The sequence below is a fragment of the Notolabrus celidotus genome, chromosome 5 (genome assembly GCF_009762535.1).
Source record: "Notolabrus celidotus isolate fNotCel1 chromosome 5, fNotCel1.pri, whole genome shotgun sequence".
NCBI lineage: Eukaryota > Metazoa > Chordata > Actinopteri > Labriformes > Labridae > Notolabrus > Notolabrus celidotus.
Genome location: NC_048276.1, coordinates 5,898,582 through 5,923,164, shown reverse-complemented (window position 1 = coordinate 5,923,164; position 24,583 = coordinate 5,898,582). Strand labels below are relative to the sequence as shown.

Genomic DNA, 24,583 nt, shown 5'->3' with positions numbered 1-24,583 from the left:
AACAGACAAACCAGAAACTGGTCTCATAGGTTCCCAAATGTTTTCCTATAATACATATGCAAATCATCAAATTCAGATTGTATCAACATTTTACACTCTCCCTTTTTTTGGGAGTTTGGGTTGTACTTTAAGCTAGGGCTGGTCGCCACGGAAAACTAGCATGAATTTGAATGTAGAATTTCCTCAGGACTCCGTCTAGTAATACAAGAATCATCATATAAGCTAACATACTGAAGTCTTGGATGGTCTGTTGGTACAGGGATTGGCATATAAATATTCCCCGACAAAATAAACTTGGCCAAGAGGTTCCTTTCAGTGACTTACTTTGACATTCATATCTGATGCAGTCGTCATTAATAGAAAGTCATCTTTCCAAGTTGTACATTTTAATATGCAGCCTAATAGAGATGGTTCTGCCTCTGGAGCCAGCCTCAAGTGGCCACTTAAAGAACTGCAGTTTTTGGCTTTAACTCATCAGCTTGATTTTCAAACTCTAGAGGTTGCCTCTTTGACTACAAACCTCTGGGTATTTTAGGATAAGGCTTTCTAACTACTTTTCCTTGTAAGATCCATCAAACACATGATTTAAAGCTCCTGTGACCAGGAGCTGTATAAACTGTATAAATAATGGACGTAGTATCTGTGACGTCACCCATCTGTTTCTCAACCTAACTTCTGTAGAGCTAGTGGGAAGTAAAGAGGCGGGCTTTGAGCCTCCTAGCCAACAGCTACAGTGTTCCCGCCTGTCAATCAAGTCAGCTGTGCCTCTCATTGGAAGACTTGTAATCTCAATATCTTCGAAATTGCTGTGTTAGAAAAAAATTCACCCCCTGTACAGTGTGTGCCGATGGAGAAACAAGCTTTCCAGACTACACTCGTCTTTTGAACCAGGCTGTAAACATGTTTATTTCTGCTGTAAAGATCGTCTTTTTTGAATGGGTGTGTATGTGGTTTCCTGTGTTTCTGCAGCCAGCCTCAAGTGGACACTCGAGAAACTGCAGTTTTTAACACTTCCGCATTGGCTTCAATTCTCGCGGCCGGAGGTTGCCGCTTGGTTGTGACATTGACTGAAATGAAAAATGACGTCTCTTCAATGCCTATAAAAGAAAACAAGACCATCAACATGCACTAAATATTTCTACACAGGTATCTTTAAGGTCTGAAACCACTGGTGGGGGGTAGGTGTCAGACCAGGTGGATAGCTGGATACCTACTTTTTTCACACTTCTCTGCAAATAATCTCAGTGACTGATGCAACTGACTTACACTATTTCCACATGTAAAGGACAAAATCAGCATGAATCATTTTGTCCAAAGGTGGCGCCAAAATCAACAAAAACTGAAAGTTCCTCACAGCAGCTTTAATTAAGGTGGTAAGTAAACTAAGAATGGCCTGGTCATTGTCAATGTGTCTGTTTTTAGGGTGTGCGTTAATGCAAGCAGCTAAGAGCCTTAGACAACAGCTGATGACAGGAAGATTATGCAGAGGTCCTTTGGTGTCACCTTACAGTGGTACAGATTGAAGCCTAAATCTCTATTGAATATTTAGGAATCCTGTAACAGAAAAAAGGACACTGAGGACAATTTTAGCATAAAGTTGTGCAGAAGAAATGCACAAATACTACAAATTATAAAGCCGTCAATAGCTGCTGATGAAAGTTTGTATTTCAGTGACACACCTTTAATAAGCCCCAAAGAACAGAAGTAAACATGTCAAACATGAAAGCATCAGTATAACAGAGTCTCTGTCACTTACATGGACATCTGGTGAATTGAAGATGCTGCCAGTCTGTGTCATCTTCTCCAGACCTCTCTGCTCCTCATCCTGCTGGATTCAGACAGCTGAGTTTCCCAGGCTCTCCTCTAGACCAGGAGGATCCCTGTCCTTGCAGAGAGAACACGTTACACAAACGTGAGTGTCGCTGCATGTGTGTGTATCTGTGTGTGAGAGTGTGAGTATATGTGTGTGTGTGTGTGTCCTTCATGGGTGGAAGAGTGCTGTGAAAGAGCCTGTAGGCCCCTCTATTCACACACATGCCCATTAACACATTTTAATACCCGTACCAGTCCAGAAGAGGGCCACCTCTCCGCTTGTCATGACGTAACTTCCGGTATCTCACCGGCCCATGCGCGCTCTGTCAACCTTGAATGTGAGCACGTGCGAAAAAGGTATAAATAGAAGCAGCGGGAGGTCTGGCTCAGATTCAATATTTTGCCCCCCCCACCCCTGAGAACCCTCCACAGACATGACACAGCACAGAGTCCTCCCCCCGGTGGAAGGTTCTGGATCCTCCCTCCCCTCCTTGGTGTGCCGCCTCTCTCTCAGACAGGCCCAGTACCCAGCTCTCTGGTTACCATGGCAGCGCTGCAGCGCGTCATTAACATTCTGAGCACGGTCTCGAGGACAACTGTGGGAACATTCTAGAACGGGACGCTGCTCCCGAGGAGACAAGTTGGAGACTGCACGTGCACTAATGAGTAGTTTTTAAGGGTTTATTAGTTTGTTTTGGTTTTAGTATTTCAGTGTTCATGGTGGTGAGAACCAGAATACATTATAATATTAAATAAAATAATAATAATAACTGTTCACTGAAACAATATTTGTAACTGTTTACTGGATACTTTAAATGTTGAGCCTTGGCCTCCACATAACTGGAAAACCAAAAAGCCAATACTAACCAAAACAAAAAATCTATAATTATTTTAATTATAATAAGGAATATCAAAATTATTATTTTCATTGTTATGTGTTTTATTAGTAGTATTAGCAGTAGTAGTTGTACTAGTAGTTGCAGTACTTATAGTAGTAACAGCAGCAGTTGTAGTATTTTAGTTGTGGCAGTGGTAGTATTTAAGTAGGTGTAGTAGTTTTAGCAGTAGTACTTTAGTAGTAGTAGTTGTAATAGTAGTATTTCAGTAGTTGTAGTAGTTTTATTTAAGTAGTAGAAGTATTAATATTTTAGTAGTAGCAGTAGTAATAGTAGTAGTAGTAGTATTTCAGTAGTTGTAGTAGTAGTATTTTAGTAGTAGAAGTATTAATATTTTAGTAGTAGCAGTAGTAATAGTAGTAGTGGTAGTAGTAGTAGTAGTATTTCAGCAGAAGTAGTAGTAGTATTTTAGTAGTAGTAGTTGTAATAGTCGTATTTCAGTAGTTGTAGTAGTAGTATTTTAGTAGAAGTATTAATATTTTAGTAGTAGCAGTAGTTATAGTAGTAGTAGTAGTATTTCAGTAGTAGTAGTACTAGTAGTAGTTACAGTATAGTAGCATTTTTTAGCAATAGTATTTTTTTTAATAGTAGCTCTATTTTTATTTGTTAATTTTTTATTGTTATAATATCATGTTTTTATTATAACTATTATTACTAGAAGTAACAGCAGTAGTAGTAGTAGTATTTGTAGTTGTAGAAGTTGTATTTTTATTTATTTATTTCATTATATCATGTTTTTATTATAAGTATTACTTGTAATAATATTACTAGAAGTAGTAGTAGTTGTAGTAGTAGTCCTAATAGCAGTAGTAGTAGAAGTTGTATTTCTATTTTTTTATTTGTAATATATTGTATTTTATCATAATTATTACTAGAAATAGTATTAGTAGTAGTTGTATTTCTATTGTTATATCATGTTTTTATTACAGTTATTATTTCTAGAAGTAGCAGCAGTAGTAGTAGTGGTATTTATAGTAGTAAAAGTAGTATAGTAGTGTATTTCTGTTTCCATTTTATTATATCATGTTTTTATTATAATTATTACCTGTATTATTACTACTAGAAGTAGTAGTAGCATTTTTTAGCAGTAGTAGTATTTTTTAGCAGTAGCAGTATTTTTTAGCAGTAGTAGTATTTTTTAGCAGTAGTAGTATTTTTTAGTAGCAGGGGTGGAAAAGAGAAATAAATAATTGTGATTCTCTTTGGCCTTAGCTTTCCATCCATCTCAAATGACTGCATTACGCAGAATGCTGCTCCAGCACTATTGACTTCCTGATCAAGGCTTAATGCTGAAAGTGTGTTTTAAAGGTCAACATGACCCTGCCATGAAAATAAAGACATTTGAACCATTCAAAAGAAAGTGCCTAGGAATGCATTCTTGGTTTCCTAAGACTGAAAGTATCCCTATCCAAAGAGAACCTCAAACTCCTTCCTCCATTTTTTTGTATTGACTGATATTACATGTAAATTTGTTTAAAATATATTTAAGTTTTGTGTCCTCCATGCATTATTTTACAGCTAACCTCAGTGAACACAGTGATATTAAAGTTTATGAGCAGCTCTCAGGGTTACTGATCCAAAAGAATACTGTGACCCATTCAGACAGGGTTTGTGACAGTGTCCCCCCAACACAATTCAAACAGAGAACAGGAGACCACAAATGCGTATCTGCCATAAATAGGCACATTGCATGAATTTAATAAAGTGCAAATGATACAAAAATCCCCTAAGCCTTTAAGAGTGACTGTCTGAACCTGGAACAGGGCTAGTGCAGTGAAAAAGCAGGCTGCCACTTTAAACAGGAGGGTGTTCGTGTTCACAGACCCAGAGGCAAGGCTACTAATTACAGGCAGAAGCCGTGATCAACAGTGTGAAACTGAAAAAGGCATCAATATGAAACAGTTCTCTTTTCATCTGGTCATTTCCTCACATCTTCAGAGTACATGTTGTACCATCCATGTGACAAATTCAGTATGTCAATGTGTATGTTTTTAATTCACATTCATGTGCAACTAACTCTAAATATCTAGCTTACTTCCTCAAATCTACAGACAATCACGAGGTTACATTTCTCCCTTCTCTTTGAATATCAGCATCACATGTTGATCGATCGTGGCCGAGTCCTGCTGGAAGACAACGTTTGTCTTTTGAACTTCATCACAGAGCAGTTTCTCCCTCTCCTGCTCCCATGTCCACCCTCCTGTGCACCCTGCTGTCCTCTATATCCTCCCACTCGTCCTCCAGTCCCTCTCCCTCCTGTGTTCTGATTGGTTGCCTCAAGCGAAGGAGGCGGTATCTAAGCGGCACCAGGAAGAGGGCGGGGTCCGGCATTGGGTGCGGCCTCTGTGGTGACGTCACTCTCTCCTGTGGGATGCAGGCTCTGACCATCTCCTCCCTCAGGGTGACACGCCTCTTGTGTCTCGCCTCTGGTTTAAGGGGAGAGGCTGGAGGGGGAGGAGACAGAAGCCAGTCTGACCCCTCCCCTGCCTCATCCTCTTCATCTTCTTCCTCTTCCTCTTCCTCTTCCCTTTCAACAGGTTTCCCTTCCGGTTCCGTCTGTCCCTCTGCACCAGGCTGGGTAGTCTGGCGTTGCTGGAATAGTTTTAAGCGTGCCGTGTGGAGCTCGTGGCAGAGACTGGTAGTGATGACGTTTTGGCGTTGCAGCTCACGACTCAGCATCGTGATCTTGTGGCTGCGGCGTTTCAGCTCCTCCAGGAAACATCGCTCCTCGTCCCTGAGACTCCTTCCGAGCGCCGATGCTCGTGCCCGGCTGGCCCGCAGCTCCCCACGCGCGGCTACCATCATGCACTGCTGGTCCTCCAGGAGACGCTCTGCAGCCTCACAGCGCGCTGCTAGCTCTGCTTCCTCCACTGAGAAACAAACACAAGCAGCATGGCCCAAAGTAAATATACACATCACACAGACACAGAAGATGATGCTGATGTTAAGGGGATGATTGTATCCATCAGGATGTCATTGGTTTCTTTAATCTAGAAATCTTTCTTATTTTATCTTCTTTAATATTTCTTCTCATGGTGCCTTTCTGGGCTCCTTCACTCACTTCATAACTTGGTGAAACATGTCTGGATCGCCAGAATAACATCTGTATCCACGTTTTTACTTTACTTAAGAACTCAATTTGCATGCTCTCTTTTCTCATTTTTAAAAACTGTCCACATCTCTGCCTTTAAATTGTTTTTTATGTTTACGATAACATTAAGGATGGAGGACACTAGACAAGTCAGTGGATAATGCAGCCCACTCCAATCGAAACAAAGCAATAAAACAGGAAATATAAATTAATGCCATTAAAGATTATGCTTATAGATAAAAAAAAGTGTATTGTTATTTGTCATTTAACACCCTTTAAGATGATATCCTTGGGAGTTCCAAGTCCTCCATTAAATGGATGTATTTATATAGCGCTCCCTCAAGTCTTCTAACCACTCAAAGTGCTACATGCAATGTAAAGCTCCCATCACTGTGTTAACTAATCCCATCCATATGCTGCCGGCACAGCCACCAAGGACACTTCAGCATGTGGACAGTGTGGTGTTTTCTTTCTCATCATTTTCTCATGTCAGCTTGGAGTTGAACCATAGACCGTATAATAAATGGACATAGCATCTGTGACATCATCTGTCTGTTTCTGAAGCCGATCATCAGCGGGTGCCATATTGGAAATGCTGAACTCAACCTAACTTTGTCCAACTAGTGTGAGGTAAAGAGGCGGGCTTCAAGCCTCCTAGCCAACAGCAACAGGGTGCCTGCCTGTCAATCAAGTCAGCCATGCCTTTATTTGGGCAAAACTTGTAATCTTAATATCTTTTTAAGTGCCGTGTTTAAAATGTGTTTTAGCCGTACAGTGTGTCCCAAGAGAGAAATGAGCTCTTCAGACCTGAACTGTTTTTTGAACCAGGCTGTAAACATGTTCATTATTGCTGCTAAAATCGTTGTTTTGGAATGGGTGTGTATCAAGCGGCAACCTCCGGTCTCAAAATATGAAGCCCATGCGGAAGGTTTATAAACTGCAATTCATCCAGAGTTCACAAGAGGCTGGCTGCAGAAACACAGGAAACCACATACACACCCATTCAAAGGAGATGATCTTTACAGCAGAAATAAACATGTTTACAGCCTGGTTCAAAAAACGGCTTCGGTCTGCATAGCTTATTTCTCTATCGGCACACACTGTACAGGAGGTGATTATTTTCCAAATAAGGACATGACTGACTTGATCGACAGGCGGGAACACAGCTGTTGGCTATAGGAGGCTCAAAGCCCGCCCCTTTATGTCACACTTTTTTGCTTGTGTTCAGCATTTCCAATATGGCTCCCGCCAACAATTGGCTTCAAAACAGCACTTAAGAACAGATGAGTGAAGTCACGGATACTACGTCCATTTATACAGTCTATGGTGTGTATGTGGTTTCAGGTGTTTCTGCGGTCAGCCTCAAGTGGACGCTCAATGAACTGCAGTTTTAAGCACTTCAACATGGGCTTCATATTTTAGAATATCTTACCTTCTGTGTTTCTGTCAGGAAACCTGGAGTCCAGCTCACAACTCAGCTCTGCAGTCAAAAAGGAGAAATACGATCACAACTCAGAAAGACAGAGAGAGATAAGACCGACTGCGCTTGGTGTTGAGATTGGAGGTGGTGAAGTGGTTAAAAGACACATGCATGAGATTGCAGAGCAGCAGGAAGAAGACTGACCATGGCACCGCCTCTTCAGGTGTGTGATTTCCAGCTGCAGGCCGGTCAGCATGACCAGGTGCTCCTGCTTTAGGAAGGCAATGCCTCTGTCCACACTGGCCACCTGCTGCTCCAGCCTCCCAGCATCCATGGCTGGACCCCCTCAGGACCTGCAAACAGATGTTGATAGCTGCATGAATTATGATAAGGGATTTCCCACAAAAAAATTAAACAGTAAGCAGTTTTTAATTTGTCTGACTTCAACTTCAACCACATACCTAATTATGTCCAAACTTGTGATGAATCAAAGTCAAATTAATCTTATTTTCTATTACACTCTTATACTTCCAGGATATATATTTATTTCCCATGCAACACTTCATCTCATCCCTTCCCCTGTGAGCTTGATTGCAGAGCCTCACAGCTCTCTCCTATTATCTCATTCTGTTTGGTTCCTCTCATGAAGCTTCCTAAATGTTGCATCTACCTGTAACTGTGCACTCCTCACACTGTGCTCGTGGCCTACCGTGATACTGAAGCGGTTCCCTGTTCAACGCGTCTCTCATGGATCCCCGTGCCGCTCTGGTATCTCGGTCCTTGCTGCAGCAGGAGAAGCAGAAAACAATAGATCTGTGTAAAACGCCCGCTGTGCACAAACAGCACCTTGCCTCGTTTCCTTCTCCGCGCTCAGGTGAGCTGTTGCAGCTGCTCGACGTTTGAATGAATCCTGCAGCAGTCAGAGGGGGAAATAACCTCCTCATAACCTTCTCTGTGCAGTACGGTGCCGATGCTTCACTCACACACACACACACACACACACAAAAATGCAGCCTATATGAGGGGTGATCAGTGCCAGGATGCAGAAAAGGGAGGAGGAGAGAAGGGGCTACGTGGAAATGTGGCAGCTACTGTAGGCAACAAGAAGGGGCGTGTAAGTCTTATTTCTTATTTCCCTAAATTGGAATTAGATGAAACCACAGGCCTGCAATGCATTTATTTATGTATTTACTTACTGTGTTACAGTACCTTACACATTAGATGGAAAGACCAGGCTAAATGTGACACTTTTTACAGATTTTTTTTTGCTCCTTATGTCATAATCTTGTATTTACAGGAAGCAGTGGTATTCTATTGAGTACACAAACCTTCTGGAGTGCTGGTTTGATTGAATAGATGTCTAAAGTTAAGACAAGTGGCTATTATCATAATTATTAAAACCATAAGTTGCGCTCAACTATCATACCGGTTGCAAACTGGATGACGAAAATCACTATAAATCATTAAACAGCTGCAAAGAAAGTGCATGTTACTGAACGCAACAAAATTAATCAGAGCTTTGTGTAATTTATAGCTCAATTTTTTTATTCAGGTATCTCAAGCTGGTGTCTTCATATGCCCTTATATCCAAATTCCACCAGATCAGTGTCCGGTCACGACACCAGATCTGATACGTTTCTATTGTAGTCAATGTGTTAACTTCCACTGGATCCCCTTTGTTGCGTTTCCAGCTGCGTCTCTGATCCGGCAGGTTGGAGCCCTCTGGATCAGATACACAAGACTTCTATTTTTGCCAGATGCCGGAGCACGACGCATCTATCTCAACAGAGCAGAAAGAGCGGGACAGGAAGTCAGGTTTCACCAAAACAAAATGAAACCATTCGGTTAATTTTCAGAATAAAACACTCTGTGTTATCACCAGATCGTATTTCACTTAACTACAACAACAAACCGTCATGATGAGCGGAGCCAGGACCTGGAGTCAACAGGTCAGAGGTTTTCAGAAGACCAGAAAGACAACATGGATGAGGAGAGGAGGAGGAGGATCCTTGATTCAGGGATTACTGCGGGAAAACCTCGGTCATATGACTCCAGAGTTCTGAAAACGCAACCGATAGGTGTTGATGGATGAGAGAGCATGGAGCTGTACCGGACACGGATCTGGTGGAAGTCCCGGGTAAGTCTCTAACACTTTATTTCAGCTACTGTCTCTTTAAGACCCCCTGCAGCATTCCAGAACCCAGCATTCTGGAAACCTCCTTCACTGTGGTCATGCAACAAAGTTTTGCTTCTCTTTTTAAAATGACAAATTTGTCCTTTTAAGGAGATTCACCAACTGATGTTACAGTTTGAGCTAACCTTGTGTTGATCTTGATGAATTGTCCAGTGACTATTTGATCAAGCTCTTCAGAGCAGCCTGCAGTCTCAACCGAGGACTACTCAGCACATTTATTTCACAATTTGAAACTGTACACACATGTAGCACTGATGTCCAACCTCATAACTTGATGTTTTAAAATATGAAGAGCATAATACTACATCTTTAAGCAGTTTATTGCTTTCAAATGTCAGAAAACATTTTATGAGCAGCCCCTGCTTTACCTAACCTTATGTGGCACTGATCACCCCCCATACAGCTGTATGAATATATAGTATGCTTCTTCAAGAGGATGAATCAAGAGAGGAGGGGATCAGCATGGCAGTTAAAATGTTTAAGAATTATTTATCATGACACAGTTTTCAAATACTGCAGTGAAGAGAGTTGAGCTGTACACATCAGCCATGAATTCTACTGAAGAACGATGATACATGAAGAAGAGGGGAAAGGCTGATTTTATTTGTTTTATTTGTTCGACATCATTCCTGTACTTTCTGTTTAATTAACACATAAGTGTTTATCTAAAATAAACACAGCACACAACATAAATAGTATTTCCTTTTTGTCATTGTTTCCAGTTACTTCCTGTGAAAAGATTGACAAGACTTATCCTCTCCTGGCTGCTCTCCTGGCTGCTCTCCTGTTTCTCACTCATGCTGGGAAGGGGAATGGGCTCAGTGCGCTGAGAAGTCTCATAATATGGACAGACTTTAAGATGAGCAGAAATTGGAGGGATATCTGCCATATGCCACGAGTCCACTGCGGAGAAAAGGTGACTGAACTCCCACACCTGGGGAGAAGAAAGGGGAATACAGAGTGAAATTTGAATAATAGAACTTTGTAATAAAACACTGAAATGCTACAATGACAGCTTGGACGGTTTGGATGATTCAGTGTGCATATCTTACAGGTTTGGCCTTCCACTTGGCTCCTCCATGTGAGTAGGTCTTCCTCTCCCAGCGGAGGGTGACCATCCCTCTCTCCTGCAGCAGAGTGGAGCACACCTGTCTCATGAGCTTTGACACCAGAGCCAGCTGAGACAGGGACAGACAGTCCAGGAAAGTGGCCATGTGGCACAGCACCTCGTAGGGGAGAAAGCTCAGGATGTCCTCTCCCCCTCCTCGTCCTCCTCCTCCTCTACCTCCTCTCTTTCTCTGAGTGGTGGAGGAGTCCTCTGAGTTCTTTGAGAGCTGGGAGTCGTCACCTGCTGAGGCTTCAAGTGTCGGTCGCAGGTTGAAAGTCTTCAGATGCTGACTGCAGGGAAGAGAAACATACTGATGAGGATTTCATCTGAAGTGGAGTTTTAATTTAGAAATTAAACTTTGTGATTTTGTTCATCAAGAATGAAACAGCTGAGCTTACTTGTAGGAGACAGTGGCTTTATGTGTGGAGGGGTGAAACCTCTTTAGATTATACGTGCACCCGAGATACGCCAGGGGGCATCTCTGCTCAAACCATCCACTCAGACCCATCTGGATGTCACAGTGGACGTTCCTGGAAAGGGGAAAAATCATATTCATATTTTCACATTTTATCTAGCAGCCTTGCAAATCTCACAAATCAGCTTTTATATTTTTTAAATACTAGTCTACTGATATAAAAGAGAAGCTGCTGAAAATGACACAGAGTCAACAAAGAACAACCACATCAGAGGTATTCAGACACCTGAAATGAGTAGCAAACTCTCTGCGGTGGAAGCTGTGACCACACGTGTAGGTGAAGACACAGTTGGCTGTGTTGTTTCTGCTGCTCAGCCTCTCTGTCTGCAGCTGAAGAAGAAGCTTCAGCGGTCTGTCCACCATCACCTCGGCCAGCGTCGTCTTTGCTTTGAAAGGAGCTGTGCGGAACGAGTGCGTCTGCGTTCCCATGTCAACATAAAGCCCATCGGCTGCTTTCCAATTGCTGATCTGTGTGGATACAAATCCATCACAGCATCAGATCATTTCTTGGAGCAATGGTTTTAACATGCTAATGGTAATCCACAGTCTGACATTGTCTAAGTGTTATACACTTGGTTCACCTTGTGACCCATGACAGACTGCTCTGCGTAGCCCAGCAGAGTCGCCGCTGCTTCATCAGTGAACCAGTCCTCCTCGTTGGTGTCGAGGTCGGACGTGTCCACACTTTTAGAATCGCTCTGAGCCCGGGCAGCTACGTCGTACAGGTGAACCCGCTGCCTGTAGTGATAGCTGTCAGGGACCTTAAAGGAAGACATTTGAGTTAACTTTTCAAATGTTTAACACTTGATAAATGTTTGTTTGGATTTCTGGTCACATGACTGAAAAATATAAATACAATCAAAAGTACAAAACAAACCAAGTATTATAATATAGCACCTGTAAGAGTATCTCAAAGGTCTTTGGGGGCTTTAATGTGCTGTGATTTTATTTGTGATATCTAGAGTACATCACAGAAGCTGAAGACTTTTTACTAACCCCTGATTTGCATTGATAAAGGTGTAGTGTAGCTTCAAATATGAACCTTGAAAGAGCGCAGGGTCTGTACTGGGATAGGCTCCAGGCTGCCGTAAACAAAATCCTTCTCCCTCGGCGTACAGGCCGGGATTTGTCCGAGGGAGACCAGCATGCGCCCATGATGCACCAAATACATGTTGTACTCCTGCGGGGTCAGCTCCTTCCCCAGACGCTCTAGCACCCCTTCCTGCCAAGGGGCGAGCCCGGTCGTGCCGGTGTCTGACGGCGGGCAGCTTTTGTCTGCAGCACCACTTCCCTCTGTACCTCTTTGGTCCTGCTGCCTCTGGGTTTTCCCCTTCTCACCATGTTTTGGGTTTTGTTTAGGATCGTCTTGTTTTGCCTGAGCAGCAGCGCAGCCGCCTCGCTCCATGCCAAACATCATCTCGGACAGGTTATATCTCTCCTTGTTGATGCCACCGGCTGGTCGCACATTGTTCTCCACGGTCTCCACATCATTCTGATAGGAGCCGTTCCCACCATCAACGGATGTGAGATGCTCTACAATAGAAATGTAAAGACAATCAATGAGGGAAGAAAATAACAGAAATGTTGTGTCTCAAAAATATAGATACAGGCTTCAAACAACGGTCATTCCAACAGGTTGTCACATACACAAAGCAATAGAGTTAAGTTTGGGGCGGCGGTAGCTCAGTCCTAGGGACTTGGCTTGGGAACTGATAGGTTGCTGGTTTAAATCCTAGTATGGACCAAGTTTGGAAATTGGGCTGGTAGCTGGAGAGGGGCTAGTTCATGTCCAGGGCTCGTATGCACGTCCAGCCATTAGCTCGCCATGTTTATTGTTGTTAATGCGTAGAAGGCATACACAACTCAAATTTGTTGGATAGGGGTTTTCCAGGAGGTTCCCTGGACATATGACATTTTGCACCAGCCTCGCTTTCATGGAGCAATTAGTTAATTGGCCAATAATTTGCAGTCGTGCATGCGGCTAAAGCTACGGCCAAATGGGCCGCTCCATAACGGTACGTTAAGACTAATGGTCCCGCTTGTGTAATGGCTGGACGTGCATATGGGCCTTGGGCATCAAACCTGCCATCTTTCCATTAGTGCATGTCCATAGGATCCTATGTCCAAAATTGGGTTCAATTTAGGACCACCAACTCCAAAGTGATTGTTTGTGCAGAGTTTCAGGTTTTCCTATTTGCCCTTAAAGTGACTCTCAACGAGGAGGCATCTTTCTGAACCATGTTGTGCAAAAGCAGCCTGATTTTACCTTCATTGGTGTCTGTGTTGGCAACACCATTGACCAACCCCTCCACTGCTTTTCCTTCTTTTACTTCCTCTTCTTCCTCCTCCATCAGCTCCGGATAGAGTGGCTTCACTTTCAGGCGGTCGTAAAGGACTGACTGATCCACCAAGGCCATAGCAAGATCCAGAGCCTCCCCATGTTGCTCTTTTTCCTTCATTGCATTTTCCTGCAGGGCGATGTTATTGTGTGGGTGAGTCTCATCAATGGGCCAGCGGAGCCACTCCATGGAGCAGCACACCACGCTGGCCGGACACACCTGGAGGTGGGCCGCCTGCGAGGACCGGGGCATGTGGAGCGGGCAGCCGTACCCAACATTCAGGCAGGGTACCCTCACGTTGGGGCAGAGCAGCATGTGGTCCTCCTCTTTGCACAGGTGGTAGAGCGCTCCACAGTGCAGGCGGCATGGGGTGATAGCACAGCAGACAGAGACCTCCACCCGGGCTCTGCAGCGCCGGCTGTAGCAGGAGTCACAGTGGACATGCTGTCGCACTCTAGAGGCCCGGGATCGACTACTCTGATTGGATGAGACAGAAACAGAAAGGAGCTCACTGGGATGATGGGGTTATTGGGGGAAAGATGACAGGTTAAATATTTTAGATTTGATCTTTAATGCTTTATATCTGCAGAGATGTCGACCCACCATATGGAACTTCACAGCGTCCTTGTAATCCTGCAAATACAGTGCAGATAATGACATACAGATGGGACAGTGATCTTGAAAACAAAGCTCTGACAAAGCTGCATCTTATTTCTTAGCCTAATACATGGTTGTCTTATGACCCCTTAGATCTACTGTATACTGTGACCCCTAAGAGTTTCAGGTTGGGACTTCTCGACACAGGCTACTGTGCAAAACCTCAGCAGAAGAAGAGTGTTGAAACATTTTATGATTGTGCAACAACTTTTGCCCTTTATCACTGAACATAATCAATGCCACTTGACTTTAATTAAAACATACTTCTTCCATGTTTGTTGAATAAACTGAGCTGACAGTGTAAGCAAAAATAAAAGTAGGGGTCTCTATTGGGATGTTCTTTAGCGTGCACAAAATCAAGGGTCAAACAACCTCTAAAGACAACTCAAGCCTCTTCAGTTTAACTTCTTGCAATTCACATGAACAACACAGACATTTAGAAACGTAAACATACTCACAAATGGATCAACCCAAGTGTATGTGAAGGTCTCGATGCACGCGTGTTGCTTCTTCTGTTAGATCTTGTAACGTTGCTTTCCGTCCTTGAGCTTGTTGCAAGTTAAAATTAGCCAAGCGCCACCGAAGAGGTTCAGCCTGAGAAATACCCCCCGCCCTCTACCCCCCCAAACCTCAGTTTCTGACTCTGCTGTTGTTATTCAAACCGCAGACCGAACTCTAGTAAATACATCTTGTCTCTCTTAGAGGATTCAAAGTGAAAAACTTCTGCACACAACAAATCATGTTTGAATATTTAAACTAAAACTGTAAGTGCTTTAACCTCCAGTAGAGGACACTGTTTTGATGCAGTACAGCTTCATATCGCTCTCTGCAGCTTGAAATCAATCCCAGGTAGAACAATAAGAAGACCCTGAAAGCAGGAGATGAGAGATTTCCTGATGTAAGCGCTAAGACCGGGGGCTTGTAATCCAAACTTTCTGACCACCTGTGTAACATGTCTCAGTCGCTGCTCGGCTCTATTTATAACACACACACACATAACACAGACACACACACACCGTCACTTTGGTCTCAAAGCTGAAGAAGGAGTACAGGGAGCGTGATGCTTTCATTTTCCGGCTCACACAGCAGTAGGATAAAGTTCACTGCTCTCATTGAATCTGACGAGGTGAAACATGCATCTTTTTAAGGCTGATTGTGCATTAGTGCTTTGATACTGACAGTTCCTCTCTGCTTGCAGGACTGACCGACAGCTTCAGATTAAGAAAACTGTTGACCTGAATCATGGTATGGTTTCATTTTACAACTTGAAGTTCAGAAGTTTTATTTTCCTCTTCAGCTGTACGAGACTCAGGCTGTTCAAATCTGCTTATTGAAAATGTAGTGTGTTGCATATTCTGCTTTAGTTGTCATGAGTTGATGTTGTTTAGTTTGGGATTTTCCTTGTGTTTCATATGTCTTTGTTTCCTGTTTGCTTAAAGCTCCTGTGAGCAGTTTTTTGCTAGTTATGAAACAGACTAAAATTGATACTGATGCTTCTTTATGACCTCCAAAAGCTACCACAGTCATCAGTGACAAGACTGACAATTCCTATATTGTGATATTTAATGCCTGAAACCGGTGTGAGGGGGTAGGTGCCAGTCGTGCAGCTGAAGAAACAACCTTATTTTACATTGGACTCATTAAATATTCACAATGAATGACACATTTGAATGTAAAATCAGCAGGATCAGACTTTTTGTCAGAGGACAGTATAAGCAAAGACTGCTTTGTCCACAAAGGGCGCCAGAAGTAACACAAACCAAAAGTTCCTCACAGGAGCTTTAAGTACATTTCCCTTGCGTTTCCTCCCTGTGTGTATTCTGTGTTAAGGCTGATTTATACTTCTGCGTCTCCCCTACGCAGCAGGGGCTGACGCGGACATGAGCCCCACATACTTGTGCGTCGATGTGTCCAATTCTCCGCCGAAACGCCTGAGGGCAGTGCGGTCTCTCTGATAGCTGGCCGCCTGCTTCCGGTCCTGCTACGATCTCTGTTTACTTTTCCACAGAGTTTCAGAGCGTGTTATGTTGATCTACAGCTGATACATGTTGCTGTTTATCATACAGACATGATTACATGAAGAATAGAGAGGAGGAGATGAAATACACGGCCGATGTCCGGGATCCCGGAAGTGTTGTAAATGCGGGAAAGACAAAGCCGTCGAGCGGACCAATCACAGAGCTTGCGGTCCGCGTCGGCTCTACGGGGAGTTACATTTTGGAGGAGGTGCACGTCAGCTACGCGCGTAGGCCACGGCATAGGTACGGTCAGCCTTTAGTTACAAGTCTTCCTTGTCTTCTCTGGGTGTTTCCAGTATTGGATTTAGTTTCTTGGATATTTGTTTAGTAAGTTTTCTTTGTACCTTTTGTTCTTTTCGTATTAAAATCATGAGTTTTCTGCACATGGGTCCTCCTCCATTTCTCCCCACTGTGACATTAGCCTCTCATCACACCTATATATCATTGTATTCAACCATAGAATGTATAATAAATGGATGTAGTATCTGCCGCTGTTTTGAAGCCAATCGTTGGCGAATGACATATTGGAAACGTAACTTCTGTCGAGCTAGTGTGAAATAAAGAGGTGAGCCTTTAGACTCTTTGCCAACAGCTACAGTGTTCCCGTCTGTCAATCAAGTCAGCTGTGCCTCTCATAATGGAAAACTGGTAATCTAAATATCTTCAAAACTGCAGAGTTATGAAAAAATTCACCGCCGTACAGTGTGTGCCGATTGAGAAATGAGCTATCCAGACTAAAATCATTTTTTGTACCAGGCTGTAAACATGTTTATTCCTGCTGTAAAGATATGCTTTGTCCAATTAGTGTGTATGTGGTTTCCGGTACTTCCGGAGCCAGCCTCTAGTGGACACTCGAGGAACTGCAGTTCTTAACACTTCTGCATTGGCTTCAATTCTAGCGGCCGGAGGTTGCTGCTTGTATTCAACCTATGACTGACACATGCAATCTCATTCATATGGAACAGTATGACTTCTGCTTCACTTTATACATGTGCACGTATTTGATATAATTACAAGCTTAGTTAGTTTAAGGTTAAAGGACCAGGCATCTGTTAAAAATGTATCTGAAATGCAAAAGAAAGCTGTACATTTTGTTGTGTTCTGCTTTCTGATTTCACTAAGCCTGCAGCTTTTCTTTTTAATGCATTAATCTGTTGCTTCATTTTCCCTTTCTCACCTCGACGAACTCATCAGAGTAGTCGATCCAGAGCCTCTAGAGTGCGACAGCATGTCCACTGTGACTCCTGCTACAGCCGGCGCTGCAGAGCCCGGGTGGAGGTCTCTGTGTGCTGTGCTTTCACCCCCTGCCGCCTGCACTGTGGAGCCCTCTTCCACCTGTGCAAGGAGGAGGATCACATGCTGCTCTGCCCCAACGTGAGAGTCCCCTGCCTGAATGTTGGGTATGGCTGCCCACTCCACATGCCCCGCTCCTCACAGGCGGCTCACCTCCTAGTCTGTCCTGCCAGCTTGGTGTGCTGCTCCATGGAGTGGAACCGTTGGCCTGCTAATGACGCCCACTCTTATCCAAACACAGAGCTGCATGAGAACCTACTCAAGGAAAAAAAGCAAGGTGACTGTCTGGACCTAGCCATGGCCTTGAAGGATCAGGACAGACTGTTTCACTCCTTAAAGATGAAGAAACTGTTCCCAGAGCTGATCCAGAGTGTGGAGGAGGAGGAGAAAGAGGAAGAGAGACGGGAAGAGAAGAGGAGGAAGGAGAAGCAAAAGAAGAAGAAAGCTGCTTTGGAGAAGGAGGCAGCAGAAAGGGCCGCCAGTGGTCTCACATGGGAGTCTTTTAACATGTTTCAATCGAATACTCCTGGTGGAAAAGATGAGGATGAGGACGAGTCATCAGAGGAGGAATATGAGCAGGAGCCAATACTAACCCAGGAGGAGAGGGAAGCTCTCGCCAGGGGGTCAGGAGTGAATGATAATCTGCTAGAAAACTACAACGCCTGGGAGCACATGTTCAGTATGGAGATGGGTAGATGCAGGGAGAGTGAAGAGGTGAGCAGAGATCAGGGCCCTGCTAAAGGAAGAGGTCTGGGCACTCTGACAGAGGAAGATACAGCAGTGGCATCAAACACCTGCAAACAAGGAAGCAGTGCATGCATCTCCTCCTCCACATCAAACTCCTCCTGTCTTACTAGGAAACTGAAGGAGGAGACATTTGTGTACGGACATGTTGACCCAATGAAGATTATCACCGTACGTACCTTCAAAATCCCGACTAGCTTCTCTGCCAAGCAGTGTCGCATCCGCAATCCTAGTTTCTACAAGAAGAAGAGTCAATCTGTGGACACCAGTGACCTGGGGGTGGGGCCGGAGGGGATGCCGGTGTGGGAGGAAGTTCAGGTGAGTTAGAGAAAATTACCTTTCTTGTGATCTTGTGAATGCATTGCCATCTGGGGTGCTTTAAATGGGAGAACAGCGAGGATGATTCTCAGGGCCAATGACTGATAAGGGACCTGGAAGACATTAAAATAGTGTTATTTTTTCTCTATTAAAATTATAACCTGAGACCATCAGAGGAAATTTTATACTTACTGTAGTAATAATAAAAATAACAGACCTATTTTCTTAATTATTTTTGGAAATAAAGTTTCTCATATCAGGAAAGCTAACCGCTAACAACCGGAAGTATAAGAAAGTACATAGGGCTACAGCTAATACCATAGACTGTAAAAAATATGGACGTAGTATCCGTGACGTCACCCATCTGTTCCTGAGAGCTGTTTTGAAGCAAATCGACGGCGGCAGCCATATTGGAAATGCGGAACTCAACTAGGCAGAGTGTGACGTAGTGTGAGTCTCTTAGCCAATGGCTGTGTGTTCCCGACCGGGAGTCACGTCAGTCATGTCCTTATTTGGGCAAAACTCATAATCTTAATATCTTCTGAACCGTCACGTTAGAAAAAAATTCACCCCCCGTACAGTGTGTGCCATTAGAGAGATTAGCGTTGTAGGGCCAAGCCGTTTTTTGAACCAGGCTGTAAACATGTTTATTGATGCTGCAAAGATCGTCTTTTTCCCATTCATATCTATGTGGTTTCCGGTGTTTCTGCAGCCAGCCTCAAGCGGATTTTCGATATATTGCAGTTTATATCACTTCCGCATTGGCTTCATCGTTTGAGACCGGAGTTTGCCGCTTGGCTAATACATAATCGTTGCTAGCTAAACTCGTCCTTAAACTCGGTCAAACTAGATACAGACATTATAAAATCACTAAGTGTTACTCTATATAAAAAATAATATACATACAAACATTTTTCTGTTATAAGCCGAAGCAAAAATATATTTTTAGATTGTTTTTCGAGGTCGTAGCTGCAGTTTACTCCAACTTTCAGAATGTTTTTTTCTCAGTTACCTAAAATAGTACATTTTACCCATTACAGTAAAAAATATCGACAAAAAATAGCAGCTAACCTTGGAATAAAACCTTGAAAATAGAACATGTAATGAGTTTTCTGCCTTTTTGTTGCCAGATGACTCCTAAGTTTAGGGTTAGTGAACAGTTAATTATCAAAAGCATCAGTAGCAGTAGGTTAATTCATAGAAACACAGGAAACACAGAGACATGCTCATATAGGTAGGATCATTGTCTGCAGACCAGCTTAATGAAGCCACATTAAAGGGACCTCTTCACTTTGAGGGACAGTGGGGGTCGCAAGTCTTGGGCACCTATATTTTTGGGGTCACAGGCTGAAAAGTTTGGGAACACCTGCTTTAAATGGCGACCTGGCGTAAATAGGTCTATTGTATTTGATGCTTCTTCACAAACACCATAGTGAAATATTTGGCTTTGAGTTGATAAATTAAGCATCATGTTCAGATGATTGTAGTTTATCTGTTGTTTGCACATAAGGTAGACTACAGTTTATCCTTTTTGGCAAGGCCTTAAGAGTTGCTGCCTGGGTCAGAGATACTTTCATTCGGTCTCAGCAGATGTGTGTCTAACAGGAGTCTGGTCCTGCTGGAGGTTTCTGCCTGTTAAAGGAAGTTTGTCCTTGCCACTGTAACTTGCTAAATGCTGCAAAGTGCTCTGCTCATGGTGGATTAAGATGAGATCAGAGTCCTGTCTGTAAGATGGGACTGGATCTTACCCTGTCTTGATGTTGGGTCTTTGTTAATAATAGAACATAGAGTACGGTCTAGACCTGCTCTGTTTGGAAAGAGTCTTCAGATAACATTTGTTGTGATTTGGTGCTTTATAAATAAAGATTGATTGATTGATTTGATACCTCCGCACACATCTAACAATAACCAATAAAAGTGATAAGAAATGAATTGATTATTTATGACACAGTTTGTCTGATTTGCTCCCCAGGCCTCTCTGCTGTGCTCTCTGGAGAAGGAGCAAAGAGGTCACATGATTGCAGAGAGCGTTTGCACAGACGGTCTGTTACAAGATGAAGGCACACAAACCTACAACTTCCTGTCTGCGCCCTTCCGGAGAAATACATCACTGGCTGACCTGACTGTTTCAAAGGAGGTGGAGCTGCACCTTCAGCTGCAGGTGGAGAGCGTCACCAGCCGACATCACAAGGCCAGCTCTGCCTTCACTTTCCTCTGTGGACACACCTTTCAGCGCAGAGAATATGGGAAACATTATAAGTGGGTTTAACTTAATCTGCTCTGGTTTAATGTTAAATGTTTGTATTGGACCAAACTACTTGTTCAGATCATTTAATCACATTTCATTCATTACTTTTAGGAACGTTCACAGTGACATCCAGATGTGTATTAATGGGTGGTTTGAGCAGAGATGCCCTCTGGCCTACCTGGGATGCACCTACAGTCAGAAGAGGCTGCAGCCCTCCAAATATGGAGCCACAGTCTCCTTCAAGTGAGATCAAACAAACAGTGCATGTTTTCTGCTGTGCAGTGCCAACACACCTTGCTTTTTATGTCTTTAGATATATCCATTCATTGTTAGTGCAACATGTTTTGGATGTAACAAATGAAAATCAGTGAGTGTAAGCAGATCCAGCTGTGAGACAAGATTTTCAGACAGTATTCAACAAGCCAAAGACATCCCTGCAGGCACATAAAAGCAACACACATCATTATAAACATAATGCACTTTTTTCTCCTCTTTACTTTCAGCGATGATCTGGGCTGTTTCGGCCTGCATCCCACCGTCCCTGCCTCTCTGGGTCAGACCTCCCAGCCATCCAGCAGCTCAGCAAATTCCTCCATCACCCAGAAGAATAGAGGAGTTGGAGGTGGAGGTGGAGGAGGCCAGGACTCTCTGAGTTCGCTGCCCTACGAGGTGCTGTGCCACATGGCCAGTTTCCTAGACAGTCTGTCCCTGTCCCAGCTGGCTCTGGTGTCCCTGCTCATGAGGCAGGTGTGCTCCTCTCTGCTGCAGGAGAGAGGGATGGTCACCCTTTGCTGGGAGAGGGAGACCAGTTCACAAAGAGGAGCCAAGTGGGTGGTGAAACAGAAGGTAAGAGGTGTCTGTCTTTATGAGGAGTTATGAGGAGTGACAGTGGTAGTTGAGCTATTTTAAATATGTAATGTACATTAGAGTTAATAATGCATGTGAGAGGGTCAAAGCTGAGGTGAGAAAACAGCTCAAGGAACGAGGCAGGAGGCAGGATCAGGTACATGAAGGGATGTTGGTTGTGAGGCTTTCCAAAAATAATGTCAAGTGTTAAAAATAAATGCAATGTTAGTTTTTTTCTTATATCAAATTTAATTTTCAACAACTGAAACTCAAACTAAAAACCAATGACATTTAGAGTGATACAAAAATATAAATCCCAACATGATTCAATACAAAAGAAAGGGATATACAATGAGATTTGATCAACGATATGATACGATACAATACGATACTATTATATATGATACAATACGATAGGATATAATACAATAGGATACAATGCTATATGATGCAATACAATTCGATGCCATACGGTAGGATACAATACGATACGATACAACACGAAACGATACGGTATACAGTGATACGATATCATACGAAAGGTACGATAAGATACAATACAATAAGATAGGAAATGATAAGACATGATTGGATACGATATAATACAATATGATGCAAAAGGATGTGATACAATATAATATACAGTCTGATGTGATGCCATACGATACAATGCCATACATTAAGATAAGGTAAGATACAAAATGATGCGATAGGATACAATACAATATGATACAATAAGATTCAATGTGCTACTATCCGAAGTGATACGATATTAATGAGCTAACTTTTTTCTTCTTACACCACTACTCTGTGGCCTTTAAATTGCCCCCTGGTGACAAATGTTGTTTTTGACTTAAATTGAATTTATTGAATTGGATATGATACGATATAAGATAAGATAGCATATACGATACAATACATTGTGAAATGATGTGATGCAATGTGACGCAATGCAATGCGTTATGATACAATACGATATGATACGATACGATACGATACGATACGATACGATGCAATACAATACAATACCATATGATACCATAGGAAACCATAAGGCAAGGCAAGGCAGCTTTATTTGTATAGCGCATTTCCTACACGAGGGCAACTCAATGTGCTTTACATTAAAACATTAAAAGCATTGGAGACATTCAGACAGGCATAAAAGAACACAATTAAAATGACAAATATGATAAAACAGAAAAGAAAAGGAAAATTAGAAATATATTAAAAATGACATTAAAATTTTAATTTAAAGTGGGTTAAAATAATCTAAGATAGGAAGGCAGTGGCAAATAAAAAAGTCTTAGTCTTTGATTTAAAAGAGGTGAGAGTTGGAGCAGACCTGCAGCTTTCAGGGAGTGTGTTCCAGATATGTGGAGCATAATGACTAAACGCTGCTTCACCATGTTTCGTTCTGACTCTAGGAACTGAAAGCAGACCAGTACCTGATGACCTCAGAGGTCGAGGTGGTTCATAAAGTAGTAGCAGATCAGCAATGTATTTTGGGCCTAAACCATTCAGTGCTTTATAAACCATCAGCAGGATTTTAAAGTCTATTCTCTGACAGACAGGAAGCCAGTGTAGAGATCTAAGAACTGGAGTGATGTGGTCTACTTTGTTGGTCCTTGTTAGGACTCGAGCAGCAGCATTCTGTATGAGCTGCAGCCGTCTGATGGACTTTTTAGGGAGTCCTGTAAGAGACAATAAGAGGATACAATTCAATACAAGGTGATAGGATGTGTTTAGTACAAAAATAAAACTGTACAATACGACAACATGGTTATGGTTTTGATCTGGTCTGGTACAGCACTAAGTGTTAGATAACGTTCGTCTGATAAAATACTTAGTGATACTATACAATAGAAGTCCGTACCAAATGATAAACCCTACTGCCCTTATGAAACCAAAGACTGTTGTTGCTTTAATTGAAATGATTAAAGCAACAACATTCAACTAAAGCATTGCAAGCTTACAGCAACATAACAAATATTGCATTTAAACATACTGCCAATCAGCAAGAAGAACACTAAAGGTATGCACAACCTCCTGCAGTGACAAGTAGCATTAGTTTTGACTTCTTGACAGGCAGGGCACTTCTTACATTGGAAAGCTGTGTCAGTAAAAAGTGAAACTATATGAAGGTTTGAAGACAGGACAACATGTTTCTCCATCCTCAGAAGAAACTACATCAAGCTCTGAAATTTAGCCCTCTACTGACTGATCTCTGTGTGACCTCAGGTGTGGCAGTTCAGCACCCTGTTCTCCCCTGTGGACACTTGGTGCTTCCGAGATGTGCCTCCCATGTCTGAGCATCTGAAGGTGTGTCCGTACTACGAGAGAGAGTCGAGGACGGAGAAGATTCACCTGCCACGCGTGAAAGAGGAAGTCCGTACCAACACGAGCTGCAAGAGCTCCACTCTGGTTAATGTGTTCCAGCAGAAGAGGATCATGATGTAGTGTAAAGCTCTGAAAACCCACTCATTAAGTCATTACATAAATAGTTTAATAATAATTTAGCTGTTGCATGTTGTCCACTCTTTGTCCTGTTATTGTTATTCCAAAATAAAGATGGAAAATTCAATTTAAAATAAGAAAACTGAGTAGATTTCTGAGATCAAAGTTGAAGTAAAGGTCTTTACTCGGTAAAGGATATCATGAGACTTCAGTGCTTCAGAATCAGCTCTCTTATATGGATATAGTTCTTCAGTTTAATACAGTTTCTAACAGAAGTCATACACAATATATATAAATTAATATCATGACATAACATATAAAATACCTGAGTGGTTAAGGGTAATACTGTCGTCTGTACATTCTTTATAATTTCAAGAGAACTATCCACATCATGATGTAGAAAACTGAACCATCTGATCAGCTCATTCCCAGAAGAGGCTCCCTCTAGTGGTTGCTGTTGGAGTTGTGAGTGTTGGTGAGGAAGTCCGCTCTGAGCAGTCTGTAAAACAGCACCACGTTCATCATGGAGATGAGACTCGTGCCTACGGTTCCCATCATCAAGACAAAGCGAGGCAAAAGATCAAAGTGGGACGCCAGCCAGCGAGTCATCCAACCCATTGTGCAGACACGAAACACCAACAACCTGCAGAGGAGACAGAAAATCAGGGAT

The 24,583-nt window shown here is 42.7% G+C and overlaps 5 protein-coding genes across 14 annotated transcripts in view; 1 reads left to right on the top strand and 4 right to left on the bottom strand.

The window, feature by feature from the left end:
- Positions 1 to 18,450, bottom strand: part of LOC117812369 (clustered mitochondria protein homolog) — a 32,248-nt gene extending 13,798 nt beyond the window's left edge. Inside the window, exons 1-3 of one of the 4 annotated variants that reach the window (XM_034683070.1) lie at positions 17,457 to 18,450; positions 17,188 to 17,345; positions 1,757 to 1,885 (exon numbers count right to left, since the gene is read on the bottom strand). The gene's annotated coding sequence lies outside the window, so the exon portion shown is untranslated. Of the gene's footprint in view, positions 1 to 1,756; positions 1,886 to 2,064; positions 2,364 to 17,187; positions 17,346 to 17,456 lie in introns of those variants that run through there. The other 3 variants (XM_034683073.1, XM_034683072.1, XM_034683071.1) reach the window with 3 other exon arrangements.
- On the bottom strand, positions 4,370 to 18,456 carry si:ch211-274p24.4 (coiled-coil domain-containing protein 92). 2 transcript variants are annotated; one of them, XM_034683077.1, is made up of 5 exons: positions 18,385 to 18,456; positions 7,929 to 8,002; positions 7,424 to 7,572; positions 7,232 to 7,279; positions 4,370 to 5,578 (listed from the first exon to the last, which is right to left on the bottom strand). In XM_034683077.1, exons 3-5 carry the CDS (start codon positions 7,551 to 7,553, stop codon positions 4,866 to 4,868), a joined length of 891 nt encoding a protein of 296 aa, XP_034538968.1. In that variant the 5' UTR covers positions 7,554 to 7,572; positions 7,929 to 8,002; positions 18,385 to 18,456; the 3' UTR covers positions 4,370 to 4,865. The 2 variants fall into 2 exon arrangements, with proteins under 2 accessions (XP_034538968.1, XP_034538967.1); XM_034683076.1 differs by lacking the exon at positions 18,385 to 18,456 and having other exon boundaries at positions 7,929 to 8,400.
- LOC117812370 (F-box only protein 40-like) lies at positions 9,989 to 15,401 on the bottom strand. 2 transcript variants are annotated; one of them, XM_034683075.1, is made up of 9 exons: positions 14,451 to 15,401; positions 13,939 to 13,968; positions 13,263 to 13,812; positions 12,039 to 12,529; positions 11,578 to 11,757; positions 11,223 to 11,464; positions 10,920 to 11,051; positions 10,466 to 10,811; positions 9,989 to 10,347 (listed from the first exon to the last, which is right to left on the bottom strand). In XM_034683075.1, the coding sequence occupies exons 2-9, from the start codon at positions 13,939 to 13,941 to the stop codon at positions 10,123 to 10,125; spliced, it is 2,169 nt and encodes a 722-aa protein (XP_034538966.1). In that variant the 5' UTR covers positions 13,942 to 13,968; positions 14,451 to 15,401; the 3' UTR covers positions 9,989 to 10,122. The 2 variants fall into 2 exon arrangements, with proteins under 2 accessions (XP_034538966.1, XP_034538965.1); XM_034683074.1 differs by having other exon boundaries at positions 13,939 to 14,581.
- Positions 16,776 to 24,216, top strand: LOC117812669 (F-box only protein 40-like). Its single transcript, XM_034683575.1, has 6 exons — positions 16,776 to 16,790; positions 17,133 to 18,365; positions 20,338 to 20,624; positions 20,725 to 20,856; positions 21,117 to 21,459; positions 23,698 to 24,216. Exons 1-6 carry the CDS (start codon positions 16,776 to 16,778, stop codon positions 23,914 to 23,916), a joined length of 2,229 nt encoding a protein of 742 aa, XP_034539466.1. The 3' UTR covers positions 23,917 to 24,216.
- Positions 24,074 to 24,583, bottom strand: part of LOC117812373 (TLC domain-containing protein 2-like) — an 8,495-nt gene continuing 7,985 nt past the window's right edge. For all 5 annotated transcript variants that reach the window (XM_034683078.1, XM_034683082.1, XM_034683080.1 and 2 more), the window contains one exon: positions 24,074 to 24,556. In XM_034683078.1, the coding sequence (XP_034538969.1) occupies positions 24,358 to 24,556 (199 nt within the window). In that variant the 3' untranslated portion in view covers positions 24,074 to 24,357. The remainder of the gene's footprint in view (positions 24,557 to 24,583) is intronic.